This window comes from Podarcis tiliguerta, assembly GCF_965153285.1.
Source record: "Podarcis tiliguerta genome assembly, chromosome: 3".
NCBI classification, from domain to species: Eukaryota; Metazoa; Chordata; class Lepidosauria; order Squamata; family Lacertidae; genus Podarcis; species Podarcis tiliguerta.
Window position 1 is genome coordinate 39,237,352 of NC_139536.1, and position 15,736 is coordinate 39,253,087.

A 15,736-nucleotide genomic window follows, 5' to 3' on the forward strand; every position below is an offset into this window, starting at 1 on the left:
AGACCTCATCTTACCTGCACTGTATGTCTTCCTGCAACGCAACCATCATGGCTAAGTGTTGATCAATTTCTGGCTGGTTTGCAGATTCAACTTCTCCTCGTAAAGGATCATGCATAATCTTCAGCTCACTTTCCAATGGCAAAATATATGTGTGCCCATAGTAAAACCCTAAAGGAATTTTGGCTCTAGCATTTGTACTTCCATAACGACCAATGACTGTAATCTAAAATGAAATGAAAGACAGTGAGACCTTCAGTGTAGGTTCATAGTTTTGAAACATGGGAAACATGCAACAACTGGGCATTAACTACATGTAAATCCATCTGATAAGAGACAGCATTTTTAATTTAAAATTTTTTACCTTCATGAACCTGCAAACGGGTGGTGGTATTAAATCATGCAGAATGAGAGAATGGGTGCTAATATCTGTAGCAACCACTAGCCTTCTTCCATCAACTTCTTCACCAAGTGTCCAGATATCAATTGACAAGGAAGCAAGATCACCACAAGTTGGAATCAATACATCTGTCAATAAAATGGGTCTGCCAAAATCCAATGTCACAAACCTCCTTGCACCTTTAAAAAAAAAGTTAGGTTTGATGTCAACACTTAATAGATACAATGAGCTCAAAGTGCCAATGCTAAAAGGGTAGTTGCAATCAAAATACAAACCAAGAACATAATAAACAAAAATGCAGTTCTAAAGCTATCTAAAGATTTTTAATCTCACTAAAGAAGTTACTTTTGTAGTAGCTATCACTGGCATAATTTGGACAATCCTTCAAACTACGGTTAGGTGAATTATGAACAAGCTGCAGGCTTGAACACTCTTAATTTCATATGACAAAGCAATCTGCTTTTAAACAGTTCAAAAATTAGGCAGTTCTAAACCATGGCTATGCCCAAGGTAGCTCTGGGCTATTAATTTCCAATAGCCTAGAAAATATGAACTTTGAATATTTTTGCATTAAAGGAAGATAACAGCATTTACCTGAATGCATTCGCTCTATAATGATGGACTGATGAGGTGGAGGCTGAAGAAAATGTGAAGCATGTGATATTGCAAGAGCAAGGCCAGTCCCAAGTGGATTCTGAAAAAGGGGAAATTAACCAATATGTCAATCACTGCATTTTCTATTAGTCATTACCTTAAAGCTCATGCAAAAGTAAAGGGAGGCAAGCTTTTGGAAACTCAAACTTGAAAACCTCAACAGTTAACACTGCATATGGATTAGTTTATTAGCACACCAATGGAAAAGATTCAAAGCATTAACGAGTTATCTATTTACACTGAAGCTTCATTATTTTAGCTTAATAGATGTGGGGATATTATATAAAGGACTTTTAACAGTACTAGCTCTCAAAACATACTGACTACTCCTTGAAAAATAGGCAAACTAGCAATCACTCAAAGTAGTTCCTATCATTAACATTAGTTAGACTGGAATTTCATGAAAGCTCTTCTGTTTAGTTACCGTTCTGGACTTGTTTGCATTTTTGTTGTGTGCAGAAAGGTTAACTGGTGGAGGATCAATGACTGAGCCCGGAAAAAGCTGTGCAAGCTCTGCATTGATAACAGCAGAAACTGCCTCATTAGGTGGTGTTAGAGGCGGAGTCATGAACAGGGGGGTTGTTTTAGGAGTGGGCGGGATGACATCCGACGGGTGAATGAAGAACCCTGGGGCTGCTACTGAGTTGGAAGGCACAGAGTTGTGAACAGGACCAACTGCTGATGCTGCTGCAGCAGCTGCTGCTGTTGTCTGATGTAGTTTTGCTTCCAGCTTTGCTTTCTGCAGGGAAAATAAAAGCAGCATATGTACAGTAGGGCCAGTGCTGCCTCTATGAAGGCACTAGCAATAAAAGCATTAGCAACAAGCAGCATGAACAGAACAAACAAAAAAGCAAATAGCCTCAGCTTTTGTTTAAACTCATACCAAAGGTTACTACCAAAAAAGATGCAAAGTAGCACAAAAAGGTGATAAACAATGCAAGGGGGGAAAACGGGATTTATAAGAACTAACATTTAAAAATTCACCTAAATTCAATTCAGCGTGTGGGTTAGAGAGACAGACTCATGTACCAACCATATCAACTGAAGCAGGCCACTTCAGAAGTGATGGCCCAATTCAGCGATATGCATTTAGTCCAAATGTATTAATTGGAATTTTGCTTAGGATTCAAGGCTTAAATCCAAATGGAGTCAGAATGATTACAAGGTGGCTCATACATTCATATATAAAGGAATCCAATATGTACTGTGAGACACCAAGTGGATACTTCCCCATTGTGCATACAACCTAACATTCATATATCTATGTACTAATATGCTAGACTGTAACACATCAGAGAACCTTGAAGGAGGCACACACCTGAATCATATATACGAGATTCTCAGACAGATGCATGTGTGAAAACATTTTAAGAGTACACTGCCTCAGGTAAATTCTACTGAAATCAATAAACTTATCACAAAAAGGCACTTAAAATGGTGGTCAGTCTTAATATACTTTTGTTTAATTGGGCTGTGTACAGCTCTAAGAAGTTCAAACTGTAAAATTTGACCATCAATAGGATTACTGGCTTAAACAGTACAAAGTAATATAGCCCAAATGGATTTTAGCTAAAGCAGACATTTGTAGGAACAGTATATCTTTCTGCATCTTTCCTCTTTGTTAATCCTGTAAGATTCATGTTGCATAGCTCTTACTAAACAGAGGCCTGTGTGTTTCGTACTGAAAGAAATCCAACTGTATTTTCCACCTTTATCTCAGATTAGAAAGAAAAATCTGGAAAGACCTATGTGTAAATTAATGTTAAGGTGCAAAATTCCTATACGTGTGGAATACCTTTTTGTTTAGGGATTCAAGAACAACTCATGTGCACTTTGTATTTTTGTACTGATTTGAAGTGGCTTCTAAGCTATCCTCTGGAGATGTACTCTTGCTGAAAATTTTTGATTTTTTTTTTTTTAAGAGAGAGACTTTTTGTAACTATGGTAACTACTCTCTCAGCTTTTGAAGTTTAGAGACATCATGAAAGAGATGGCCTCCAACCTGTTGCTGAAGCTTCAAAAGCTGCTGCTGTTTCTCTTGAAGCACTTGGAGCTGTTGCTCGGCTGAGGCCATTGCATGAGAGAGAGACTGCAAAGCTACCTGGGCCGCTGAACTCAGTGCTGTCGAGGCTTCCCCAACTGTCCCAGATGAGAGGCCACCAACTGCTGGGGTAACCCCGAAGGTACTCACTGGCATGAAACAAAGAAACAAAAAAACATGTATGTAGAAAAGCAGCACACCAAGCATTCTTCTAAATATGCATTCCAGTAGTATAAATACTAAAAATGAAAGCAAGCTCGAAAGAAAGAAGAAGAAAAAAAGCCAGTCGCCAGAGAACATTTACCTTTCATCACAAGATTTACCATTTTATGCAGCTTTTTTTCAAAATTAAGTTTGCAAAAGCAAGCAGGGAAATTAAAATACTGATATACCCAAATACACACATTTTTCTCATCACGTACACTTTGGTCTGGTTTTAAAAACTGAAGTGAGGGCTCAAGTTAACCATTGCATTCTAGGGATCTTTTTATCGGTCTAGTGTGGCTGGTTAAGAAAGTAGTAATAAAATGTATATACCAGTAAACGTACTTGCATCGTCCCTTTCTATTCTTGTTCCATCACTAGTCGAGACGCAAGTAAAGTGCAGAGGTTCAACTTCCAGGAGACCAGTGAGGGAAGTAAAACTACCTTCAGCTGCTGCACAGCTACTGATCTTTCCGTTTCCTGAATTAAAAAAGCAATTATTGTTTAATTTACTTTCGAAATTACTAGAAATAAGACCGTAGTAATCAATATGGGCTATGGGCACCCCAACAAATGCACATGGAAAGTTATTCAGTGTTGTAGCATTCAATGTGTTGCCCCATATCCTGTCTGATGCTGACATCCAGTATACTAGGCTCAAGTTAACGAGATTCCAGATGTTTCCCCCTTCAAGCATGCAAAGTAAAATTCTACAAACTTGGATAGGACCCTAACGACCATGTGTGGACTTGCACTCAAAAAATCAGGCTCTTCTGGACTTCCTTTCCTTGTGCAAAATTGCTCCTGAGAGGAGAGGGGCCCTTCAGAATGCTGCAGGACATGGCACAGAAGTCCCAAGCAGGAAGGGAGAAATTGAATGAAAATCGGCAACCAACAAAAAACATCCTTATATGAGCTGGAGTACCTTCTGCTCATGCAAGGCCATCTTTGTATCCAAGCCATTAAAAACCAACGTGATAAATGGATGTTAGAATGATTTTGGATTGAGGTTAAGGGGGTTTTAGTAACAACGGTATGAAGGAATATGTAAAAACGGAATGTTAATAGGTGAAAATTCAAAGGTATAATATATTAAGATCAAGATAAGGATAAAGTAAAGAGGGAAAGGATTTGCTGAATAAACAAATTGAATTGGAATACAAAGAGGGGAGGTGTGGGGAGGTCCGGGAAACAAGCAAATGCAAGATATGTTATGAAAAATTGAATTGTTTTTAATTGTTTTTCTTTATTATTTTTGTATTTTTCTTTTTTCTTTTTGTGATGTTATGGAAAATCTTAATAAAATATTATTTAAAAAACAACAACCAACGTGATAAAAGCAAGAATTTGATCTACCTATTTAGATATCTTGAAGGAACATTCTTTGAAAAATAGTCAACTACCAGAGGTTATACATTTGAATTATTATGTAAAACTGGCCATTTGGCACAAATATGAGAACACTAGGGGCTGCACTTGCTAACCCACTGCCATTTCCCCCATATTAACTCCATTCAACTACTAAACTATTTTCGGCTTCGCAACTTTTGCAGCCCCACTTTGCACTCATTTTTATTTTCATGCCCATGCCTTCCCCTCCTTCTGTTCAGTTACAACACTGCACAAGGAAGGTTATGTAAATGTAAAGAAGTTATTGCAAAAGAGTACAACATTGATTTTGAAGATCTCCCAGCTATATTAGAAGCAGATAGTACCATCTGATCTATGTGCGTACCTGAGAGAACATCAGATAAGTCAATCTCATCTGACTGTACACCAATGCTGCTGTTATAGATATTCTTACAAGAAGAGCCACTCATTTCCAAATCGAAGAGCACCGGATCAAAAGGCGAACTATACAATCCATATCTGGAAAGAGAAAGACAATTCGGCCTCTTAACTGATGTGAAAAAGTGCATATTTGATTTATGGGATATAACTGACAAACTTAAAGTTCATAGGACTTCCAAACTGGATCACAGTTGAGTACTGGATTTCTTCCACATCTTCCAGATTGTTGTTTCAGGAAATAAGGGACTAATTGGTTCACTGCATCAGTTAAAATGTTTCACAGAACCATAGTGGTGCAAACAAAAATTATGAGGCATGTTTATTGCTTTGAAATATAAGGGAGCAGAGCTTCCATAATACAATGCCGCTGCTCCTTCAATCTGTCAGCAGATTCTTGTTAATTTTGCCCAAGAGGAGGCAACACCTCTCTTGATGATGTTGCTGCTGTTATTAATATTTTTTTATTTCATTTCTGAATTGCTTCTCATGAAACACCCCAAAGAGATTATTACATATTAGCACCTACTGTATTAACCCCTTAGACTCGTTCCCAACTGAAACCATGTGCTGATAAGTTTAGAGAATATCTGATTCTGTTTCCTGGTTCCATTGCTCTCTCTGCCTCATTCCACCTACTCTGTGAACCAAACTGCAAACGCTACTGATGAAGATGCCTAGAAAACACAACTTAAGGCAAGTTAGCAGAAGAATGTATGCTATTAATTGCCTTCCTCTCCTCGCTCTGTTGTTTCCTACATACCACCCAAAATCTCCAAAGAAAAAGAAGAGTTTGGATTTGATTTCCCACTTTATCACTACCCGAAGGAGTCTCAAAGCGGCTAACATTCTGCTTTCCCTTCCTCCCCCACAACAAACACTCTGTGAGGTGAGTGGGGCTGGGAGACTTCAAAGAAATGTGACGAGCCCAAGGTCACTCAGCAGCTGCATGTGGAGGAGTGGAGACGCGAACCCGGTTCCCCAGATTACAAGTCTACTGCTCTTAACCACTACACCACACTGGCTCTCAGAAGATTGGGAGGGATGTGGCAGGAGGGCTGATACAATGCTAAGATGTCACCCTTACTTTAAAAGCTGCTACTGTGATCAATTTAACATATATACTAATGCCTTTTGTTGATATTTTTGTGCTATGGATTAGTGAAAAGGCTTGTTCATAGAATCACAGAATTGTAGAATATAGCCCTGATCCTGACAAAGGGAAAATCCACACTCCTGTTACTGAAGTAGGAAGAACAAAAATAGCGCAAGGACAAACACATTTACACACACACTGAAAATAGAGCAATGAAAAATAAAACAAGAGCTATTAACATGTTCATTTTTTCAAAACATGCTTGGTATACAGATACTTTCAGCTACCTTGTCTGCAGTAATGCTTCCATGGGTGTTAACCGGTCCTGTAACTGTCTGGACACTGCAGTTAGCAGGGATGCACAAGCTGTACTGCAGCCAGCTAAATCTTCATCCTTTACATAGTTCAACAATACAAAATACCAATATACAGATCCTAGAGGGAGAAACCCACCAACAATCAAGTTTAGTAACTAATCATCATCATCATCTCCATCTTCACAAGCAAAACTGCGTTTAAACATATGTTTATGGGGAAATGACCAATGATTAGGTTAGCAAATAAAATATTCTCTGTTATATAAGGTTTTCTTTAGCTTGCAAATATTTGATGTTTGTCTTCAGAGAGCATTCCATGAGGTCATAACAAATCACGAGTGTATAGTTAGGTTTAAACTACTTAATAATTGGAGCCTAAATTAGAATACAGATGCTGCATACGGACAAGAAGCCTGGAACACAGTGCTAAAGTTGATGTTATTGCCTACATGAACTGGCAGCTTATTAAAGAGGGGGAATAAAACATGGAATTAGATCCAGAAACTAAGCCCACCAGGCAAAAACTTAATCCAAAAAAAATGACAAAGTATGCATGCACAAAAATAATAAATGAAGCTCACCTCCAGTTGCAGCTGCAGGTAAATAAGATATATTGCCAAGCAAAGCCTTCAGAAGGATCGAGCCAAATCCTTGTTGACTTGGCTCAAATTTCCCATTGCTACAAAAATATAAATTTCATTTTATTATTTTGCTTTAATACAGAGCACATACTGCTTGCTGGCAAATATTCTATGGATGTTATTGCATAAATGTGTTTCTCAGGGGAGGAGAGGCTCTGTAGAGAACCAAAGAAAATTCTACTTTCCAGTTCTATTAAGGGGCATAATTAGAATCATTAATATAGAGAAAGTATGCAAACAAAAGTCATATTACCAACCTTATGCAAAGAGCTAGAAAACGTGCACATTTGTGTGCTATGCTTCGACCTGCTTCAAAGAAGCACACACGCACTATATCAAAGAGACACATCCTTGCTTTAGACAGTAAGCTCTCATTTGCTTCTTTTGAACTGAAAAAAACAACAAAGCAAAACAAACTTTAAGCCAAAACACTTACAATTTAAAATGTTTCCTAAGACAAAAGTGAAATTCTTCTACCTGCCCGGTCCATTAGACTGAACTCCTGCCAGCCAACATAAGATATCTAACACAAGACTTTGAGCATGCTCCGTCACAACTCCATCTTCCGCCTTTTTACAGAGGGTGTTCAGAAGCCTTTCATGGAATTCTGAAAACTGCAACATAGCACACCGCTGAACTCTGTGGAGGGAGAGAAAGACAAGCCACAGATGTAAACCACTGAAGTGAAAGTTGCTGGCATTAAACGTCATTATTTTAACATTACAATGCTCATTCCCTAAGCCTAAGGAAACAAACACAAACAGGGTTTTATTTTGTTTTCGCTTCCTTCTCTTTAGCTCCCCTTACAGAAGCCTAGAAGTTTACCTCTTGAATTTACAAAGCACAACTGCTTTAGGCAAAAAAAAAAAAAGTTACTCTAAGAGCTACTGTAGAGTTGCCCTGACTACATAAGCATAAGGCAGCTATGGCCAGATGTCCTGGTGGCTATGTATAGTCCATATGGCAGGGAGAGGAGCAAGAACCCTGGTCTGTGCACTAACAGTGACAGAAGTGGCAAAGGCCCATTTTCTGAAACATTTTATTTTTCTAACATGCCATTCCAATGCACACTTGCACTGAAACCATACAACATATGACTGAAAAGCTTCTCTGCTTTTACAGAACGGAGTTTGGACTTACAGTTTTGTGAATTCTTATTTGAATCAGCATAAAAATGAGAAAAATTAACAGAATTCTATTGAAAGGAATTTTTAACACATATCACTGTATAAAAAGGTTGAATCCCTAAATATCAAACTCACCTTTCCTTTGAAACAGATGTTTTTTTAAATCTTCTAATTGTTACAGAAACTTCTTGAAGCAAGTCGCACCCACGGAGGTTGTCAGATTTCCGTGATGAATTGCTGACTTCTGTTTTATTAGAGGACTTGTCCTATAATTTTTAAAAATATATAAAAGAACCACAGACATTTCAAAAGTAATATTCCACATGCTCACAATCATTTTTCCCCTACTCCCAATTGGGAAGTTCATATAAAAACAATGGCAGTTATTAAAACCAAAATCACATGCTTTACAAACATTAAAATGGCCATTTTTTAAAACAATGCAATTATTTTCTTGACAGAATGGAAGCATAAAGTTCTAATGCCAGAAATCAAGTAAGTTCAGATCTGTGTCTATTTATTTAGTTTGCAGCTTCCTTTTAACAGCTATACCGAGGGAGAGGTTTTAAAAAATATAAAATAATATTTACTGAAGTCATCATACACCACAGATAAGGAACCTCAGGTTTGGGGTCCTTGGGATTCTTACCACCCAGGCCCCCACCATCACCACATTCCTCAATGGCCCTACTTGAATGCATTTGTCTGGCTAGAACTTCTGCTTCAATTGTGATAATGCCTCTTGCATGGATGAAAGATAGAAAGGCGTTTGTGTGTACGGGTGCGCTCCCACATATGCGTGACTGACTCTCGTGCAACCGTGTATATGTGTAGCACCAGGAAATTCAAACCCAGAAATGACGGGGGAGAGTTGCAAAGTCCTTGTAGCTTGCGAGGAGACCCTCCCAGGAACCCAAAAAAGATGTCAGTGACATCAGAGGAAGCCCGAAGAGACGGGAGGTGCAGCAGGGCTTTATTTACATTGCTCAGCCTCCCCACCTAACAGCTGATGTGCAGCCGCTTTCCCACATGTTCCCTCCTGCCTGCCCCAGAACATTAATTCTCGTTGTGGATATTTTGGGATACAATATTTTTAGTATGGATTGAAGAGAGCACGGCAGATTTCTACTTTAAATGATTTCACTGATGTGCACAGGGGCCCAGACTGTAATCCCTGCATAAATGGGGGGAGACCTATATATAAAAATCTCTGGTTAGAATGGAGCCTACTGTGCAGAGGTAGCTGTCACATCCCTCCTACCACTAGCATCTCTCCTCTTGAACCTTGCCTGCAAAGGAATTAGGCACTCTCTAATGTCTGATTCAAGCGAAGGCAGGAATTAATTGGTGGGTCAGCGTGAGGCTTCCATAAACTTCCTTCAAAACAACCCACGTTTCTCTCCAAGCACATGGGGAGATCCAGCCAGATGGGCGGGGTAAAAATAAATTATAATTATATTATTATTATTCCATGAATTGTTAAGTTTGGCTACATCAACTACAATCATAGCCAATAGTATCAAATCTGCAAATACTGTTGATTCTTTTTTGTTTGCAGATAAATAACAGTATGTGAAGTGGGTGGTGGGTGGGTGGTAAGGTAAAGGATCCCTCGATGGTTAAGTCCAGTCAAAGGTGACTATGGGGTGTGGCGCTCATCTCGCTTCAGGCCAAGGGAACCAGTGTTTGTCCACAGACAGCTTTCCAGGTCATGTGGCCAGCATGAATAAACCACTTCTGGCGCAACGGAACACCGTGAGGGAAACCAGAGCGCATGGAAATGCAGTTTACCTTACCGCTGCAGCGGTACCCATTTATCTACTTGCACTGGCGTTCTTTCAAACTGCTAGGCTGGCAGAAGTTGGGACAGAACAACGGGAGCTCACTCCATTGGGCAGATTTGAACAGCTGACCTTCCGATCAGCAAGCTCAAGAGGCTCAGTAGTTTAGACCACAACGGCACCTAACTCCCCCATCCAGGGGAATATAGAACAAAACAACACACATTTTCTGAATTCCATATGTGGATTCTACCCACCTACAGAATTCTGAAGGTTCCACATTTTACTCTTACCACCTCTATGTTAGCTTAAATATAAATTACACAGTTGATGCTTCAGTTCTAACAGATGGGCTTTCAGCAACTGGCTGGTTGAGCAGCAGCAGCAGCAGTTTTTTGACCATGCTTTCTCTATATGTTATTTAAATACCTTGCCTGCTGCAACTTTTGCCAGAAGTGAGGCAAGTGAATGACCCTTGCTATTCTGAGGTTTTAGAGATGGTATCCTTACAACAGGCCAGATTCCACCATTGCAGATCTCTTCTGTTCCTCTGTCATTCACTGCTTTCACATGAATTAAAAAAGAACGGTATTTTCCACCTGCCATACCTAGAATAAGACAAATAGACTATAAGCATAATCAACAATCTCTTTAAGACTTATTTTACACGTATATTTTCCTAGCAGGTACCAATTAACACTTTGTTAAAGGTTTTCCCCAGAAATGAAGAGACAATTAGTCTTCGATTCTAAGGGTTACTGGGGATTATCTGTTAATTTTCAGAAAACTCACATTTTTCAGTTTCATTCCAAAATATTCCAGCAAAAAAATTACCTTTAACAAGCTTTGGACTTGTTAGTGTCAACATTCCAGCATGCCCTGATAGATCAAGACCAGTAGCCAACCATACAGGACCACACAAAATATCTTCTTTATGATCCTCTAAAAAGGGACATAGTCGGGGGCCTTTTTTGGGGGAAAAAAAGTTCAAAAATAAGCAGTCTGTTCAAAAGAATACAAAACTTGTTCAAAAAAGTTAACGACACTTAATTATTAGCTAAATAATAACCTGGTTCAGACATAATGAGGAACTATGATTTCCAATTACAGAATGCACTGGTGTAAGCCTTGGACTCATGCACAAGAAGAAACATAGAACTTTAAACTGTTTGTAGTAGCAATAGCTTCCCATTACATCAGAACTCATGGTACTGTTATGCATTCTACCTGTAGTTAATTAAAACAAATAAGAATAAAATCCGGGTTCGATATTCTGATTTATTAACAAACCACAGTTTACAATAAACTATAGTTTTTGATTCAGATACAATGGGGGCTGGGAGTATAGATTATCTATTCAGCTTTCAATCTCCTCCCCTTGGGCATGGAAGAGAGAGGGTGGTGAAATGCATAAGCCTAAGCTTTGCTGCAGGATGCTCTCATAATAGAAAACCACGGCCACTGAACCAGGCCACTGTGTTTTCCTGTAGTGTATTACGGTCTCAAAATCCCAGATATATATCAATTATTAATATTGTCATCATCGTCATCATCATATTTCTTATCTATCCTTCACCATGAGTTCCTAAGCATGGGTTACAACAAGTTAAAATACAATATTAAAATCAGTTAAAAACAGGTTATATTCAATAGAATGAAAAGTGTACAAAATAGGAAGTTGAAATGAGGAAGGGACTGACTTCAGCTGAATTTCAGAACATCTGATCGACAATTGAAAACTAAAATTCTTTATATTTTCTTATATATTTCTCTTTACCCTGGACTTTGAAACCTGAGATATTTTAGAAACCTCCCCCATCTACTTGCTTTCAACACACTTATACAGGTGTTTTTGGTTCCCATGTACATCAACACAAGAACAATGAGTTGAGCCACATCTATCAGCACTATTCCCCTTATGTTGACTTGCTTCATGTAGTCCTTGCCCAGATATCCATGTGTATAGGTCAACTCTCCACAGGGAAGGGGCCTTGTCTCTAGGGTCTGTAGGGAAGGATGTAATTATACATCCAAAGCTTTTCACAGGAACTGTAACAGGCCTTGGAGATTTATTTATTTATTTATTATGTTACTACTTTTCTACTGTTGGTCTTTTAATGCACTATTTTTGCTATCTGCTTTTACATTTGTATTACTTTAGTCTCTCGACATTGTTTTTCCTTAATGCTGTCATTATTTTTAGATGTGTTGTGTTTTAGATATTATGTTTCTTTTTAGGGATACTTTTGATTATCTGTAAGGATTATGATGTTTTCTGCTCTTTTCCTGTGCTGTTCCTTCTGGTTATTAATAGTATTTGTCTAACAAATGGGTTACTCTGATACATCAACAAAGGGAGACAAAAAGCCAACAAATGTAAAGAGAGTAGTGTCAGCATTTTACAAGTTCCAATTCATGAGAATTGACTCTAAAACTTACAGAATACATTCACCCAACCTGTACATGGCAAATACATTTAAAATGGGCACTGTATGTAACTTACATTGTGTCTCCTCCACATCCATATTCTGCATTTCTTCATTCAAATCATCCAGTCCTTGTTTTCCATTCCTTTCAATTTCAATATTATGAGCTGGTGACAGAGGGAAAGCTATCTGTCTATCTACAGCTGCTTCTGAAGAATCAAAGACATTTTAAAAACAGGACTCACAACTATAGTTTTGCTTAAAGCCTTAACATTCCTGTTTATTGATTCTACTTGGAATTTCTTTTGGAATACAATTTAACACCAACTTCATAACAACTATACCAAGAGGCAACTGTATTTTGAAATATATTCATTGTTAGAGGCCTTCTAATTCCTAGGCAGAATCAACTGCTTCATAATCAATATTAAACCTTTAGATAGCTGCTCTCTGCACTGATGGAGAAAAAGTGTTAAATCCTTTCAGCACTACCACTAAAATTTAGGTTCTAATATATACTCAGGCAACGTTCCCCACTACTGCTGCCTTCAGTTATTGTCCATTCACTCGCAGATACTTCTAAATGAGACTATACCGACTTAGACTCTTAACAATGAACGTATGTGTAGCTATTTCTCTCTTTAGAATTCTTCAGAGGTTATCCAGGAGATACATAAGTGTGCAAATGACTTCCAGCAGTAAGAAAATGGTACTAACAAATTTATCTCTGTTGCCTTTACGGTAATATAAGGGATGTCAGGCTTGCAGGGAGGAATTATTTTGAAGGCTTAACCTGACAAGAGATAAATAACCACACTGTAACCTTTTGCATCATGGCATTAAGGTAAAAAGCCAGAAGCTTTTTTTAAAAAAAAAACAACCCAACTTATGTCAAATAAGAGAAATATATTCAGAGCAGCACACAATACTTACTGTATCATCATTTTCCCCACTCCCCTGACAGGGCAAAAGAGATGTATACTCTATTGCCAGTGTGGTGGACACTGCTGCCCACTAAGGTTGCTTACCATTAAGTTTTGTTCCATCAATGGAATCAATGTATGACGATCAGCAACCAAACCTTTCTTTAAACATAATGACTGATTTTAACAGGAGAAGGGACCGTCGTCCTACCTGAAAGGAATTTCTCTTGCATGTAAAGGTGGCCATAGGTCATTTTAAGTTTATGCCTGACTCAAGCAGTTGATAAATCAGCAACGGTAACAAGAACTGGCTTCAGCAACAGCTTGAGTCAAGCAGGAACTTAAAACCACCCGAGACCATCTTATGTGCACAGGAGGAACAAAGGGTACTTCTGTTATCATAAGGACTTCTGGCTGTGAAATATAAAATTCCCTCCCACTCCTTTCTCTGTGGGCCCCCTAAATTTGTTATTGGGGGGCTTCCCCAACCCGCCATAGAATATCTGGGGAGGGTGAATTGAGTGCACAAACAGAGGAGGGGGGGATGTTTCACTGAACAGCCAGAGTCCTTGAATTAACAAAACTGCTTCATTGGATACCACTCAAAAGTGCTTTGGCAGTTGATTCATCGTTTAGCAGTGCTACCTTTAAATCCCTAAGTATTAATAAATTAATCCACTCTTGGCTTACCACTGACTTTCCCCAAGCCTGGAGCTTTGTTTTTCAATAAAGTCACTTGAATCTGTGGAATGTTTGTGATGTTTGAATTCAAAACAAATTTGAAGTTCACATGTCCAACCATACAGGCTTTTGGCAAGACCAATTCAAAAACATGTTCATCCCAGCTGTTGCTACAAAGAGAGAAGGGAGGAAAATCAGGAATTAAATGTGCACATAATAAGAGAAAAATAAACAGCTCTATTTTGCTTTTGTACATATTACTGCTCTACAGAAGCAATGAATGTTTGGGCTTATAAGAGCATCTGCTTAACTGCATGCTGCTTTTCCACAATATTGTGCCCAAAGCAGCTTACAACTTATAACTGACATTTACAATATGAACCATATTTGAAGAGACTAGCTAAAGCAACAATTAAAGGTACATTCCACATCTGAAATGAAGGGTTTCCCGAGTGATTTAACTGGAAGCCTGCCTCATGCTTAGGATCCTTTCCTCATCACATATGGCCTCTGCATCAGGGAGATCCAATGTTCAATGAGAAAATCCTTTGGTACAGGCATGGTTTATACCATCACTTATTTTACCTATCTGTTTGTAATTTCCAAGTCCGAGTATGCTGAGCTGCATCTCCATGATGCTGCTGGTGCAAGTGTTGCGGGTGCCGCCTTTGCTGCTGTTCCTGCTGAACCTCTACCCAACATGGAGGAACAGTGGCAGAAAATCGGGGTGTCAAAGTCTCAAAGCGGGTCAGCTCTACTAAAGATGTTAATGTTTCAAGGGAAAATGGCTGGTCCACCAGAAGATCAACTCCTGTTTATATGAGAAAGGTACAGGAGACTCAAAATACGAAATGACTATTCAGTTAATAGTTAACACAAGGATCAGAAATACAGCATTTTAATTTAACTCTTTAGAACAGCTATAAAACCAGAAAGATAACAACTTCATCAAATCATAGGATGTTGTTAATGGCTTTTAAGAATACTGATACCTTTGCATTTAGGATTATCTTTTATCCTCCCTCTCTTTTATCAGAGGAGAGTCATCATTAGATACCACCCAGAATGTTTTTTCAGGTTGTTAATTTTCAACCCTTCAGTGCCCTGTGCGCTCCAAAATCTGTATCAGAAGACTGGAGGATGCCCCAGAGCAGATTTGGGCTATTCAGGGAGAGGCAGATGCAAAAAATTGGCTCCCTCCTCATTCCACTGATGGAATCACCAATGGCTACCACCCTTGTTAAAAAAAAATCTGACTTGATAGCACAGTTCTACAAAATAATCACACAATATAGCTTAATTTAGACAGACTTCAAGAATGTGTTTGTGTACACAATGCAGAAGTGAATTTAGTTTGATGGTTAACATTTGCAAAATGCACCGTTAAAGCATGCTTCAAATAAAACCCCTTACTAAATACTTATTTCATAAAATGTATATACTGCTTGTTGGTAAACAACAACAACAATGTCTCAAAATGGCTTACCTGTAATGCCTGGACTGGAAGGATTAGATAAAGGTTTTGTGCCTTCTGTTAACTGCTCTGCCACTTTAGAGAGAGATGCATCCACAAGTATATCAGCTTCATCAACATCATCACACGTCCCTCCAATCTGGAGGAAATGAAGTTCTCCACCTGAGAACAGTTGTCAATTAAAAC

General features: G+C 38.6%; 1 protein-coding gene across 17 annotated transcripts in view; it reads right to left on the bottom strand.

Annotated features, from left to right (window-relative positions):
* The window catches only part of BIRC6 (baculoviral IAP repeat containing 6), a 138,645-nt gene that overhangs the window by 94,642 nt on the left and 28,267 nt on the right, over positions 1 to 15,736 (bottom strand). For 6 of the 17 annotated variants that reach the window (XM_083432054.1, XM_083432060.1, XM_083432053.1 and 3 more), the window contains exons 11-28: positions 15,563 to 15,712; positions 14,662 to 14,887; positions 14,086 to 14,246; positions 12,550 to 12,681; positions 10,881 to 11,012; positions 10,476 to 10,654; positions 8,401 to 8,531; positions 7,616 to 7,777; positions 7,396 to 7,527; positions 7,079 to 7,176; positions 6,468 to 6,615; positions 5,032 to 5,165; positions 3,630 to 3,776; positions 3,054 to 3,241; positions 1,476 to 1,790; positions 992 to 1,091; positions 362 to 576; positions 15 to 223 (exon numbers count right to left, since the gene is read on the bottom strand). In XM_083432054.1, coding sequence (XP_083288180.1) covers positions 15 to 223; positions 362 to 576; positions 992 to 1,091; positions 1,476 to 1,790; positions 3,054 to 3,241; positions 3,630 to 3,776; positions 5,032 to 5,165; positions 6,468 to 6,615; positions 7,079 to 7,176; positions 7,396 to 7,527; positions 7,616 to 7,777; positions 8,401 to 8,531; positions 10,476 to 10,654; positions 10,881 to 11,012; positions 12,550 to 12,681; positions 14,086 to 14,246; positions 14,662 to 14,887; positions 15,563 to 15,712 — 2,959 coding nt within the window. The remainder of the gene's footprint in view (positions 1 to 14; positions 224 to 361; positions 577 to 991; positions 1,092 to 1,475; positions 1,791 to 3,053; positions 3,242 to 3,629; positions 3,777 to 5,031; positions 5,166 to 6,467; positions 6,616 to 7,078; positions 7,177 to 7,395; positions 7,528 to 7,615; positions 7,778 to 8,400; positions 8,532 to 10,475; positions 10,655 to 10,880; positions 11,013 to 12,549; positions 12,682 to 14,085; positions 14,247 to 14,661; positions 14,888 to 15,562; positions 15,713 to 15,736) is intronic. The other 11 variants (XM_083432057.1, XM_083432056.1, XM_083432067.1 and 8 more) reach the window with 4 other exon arrangements.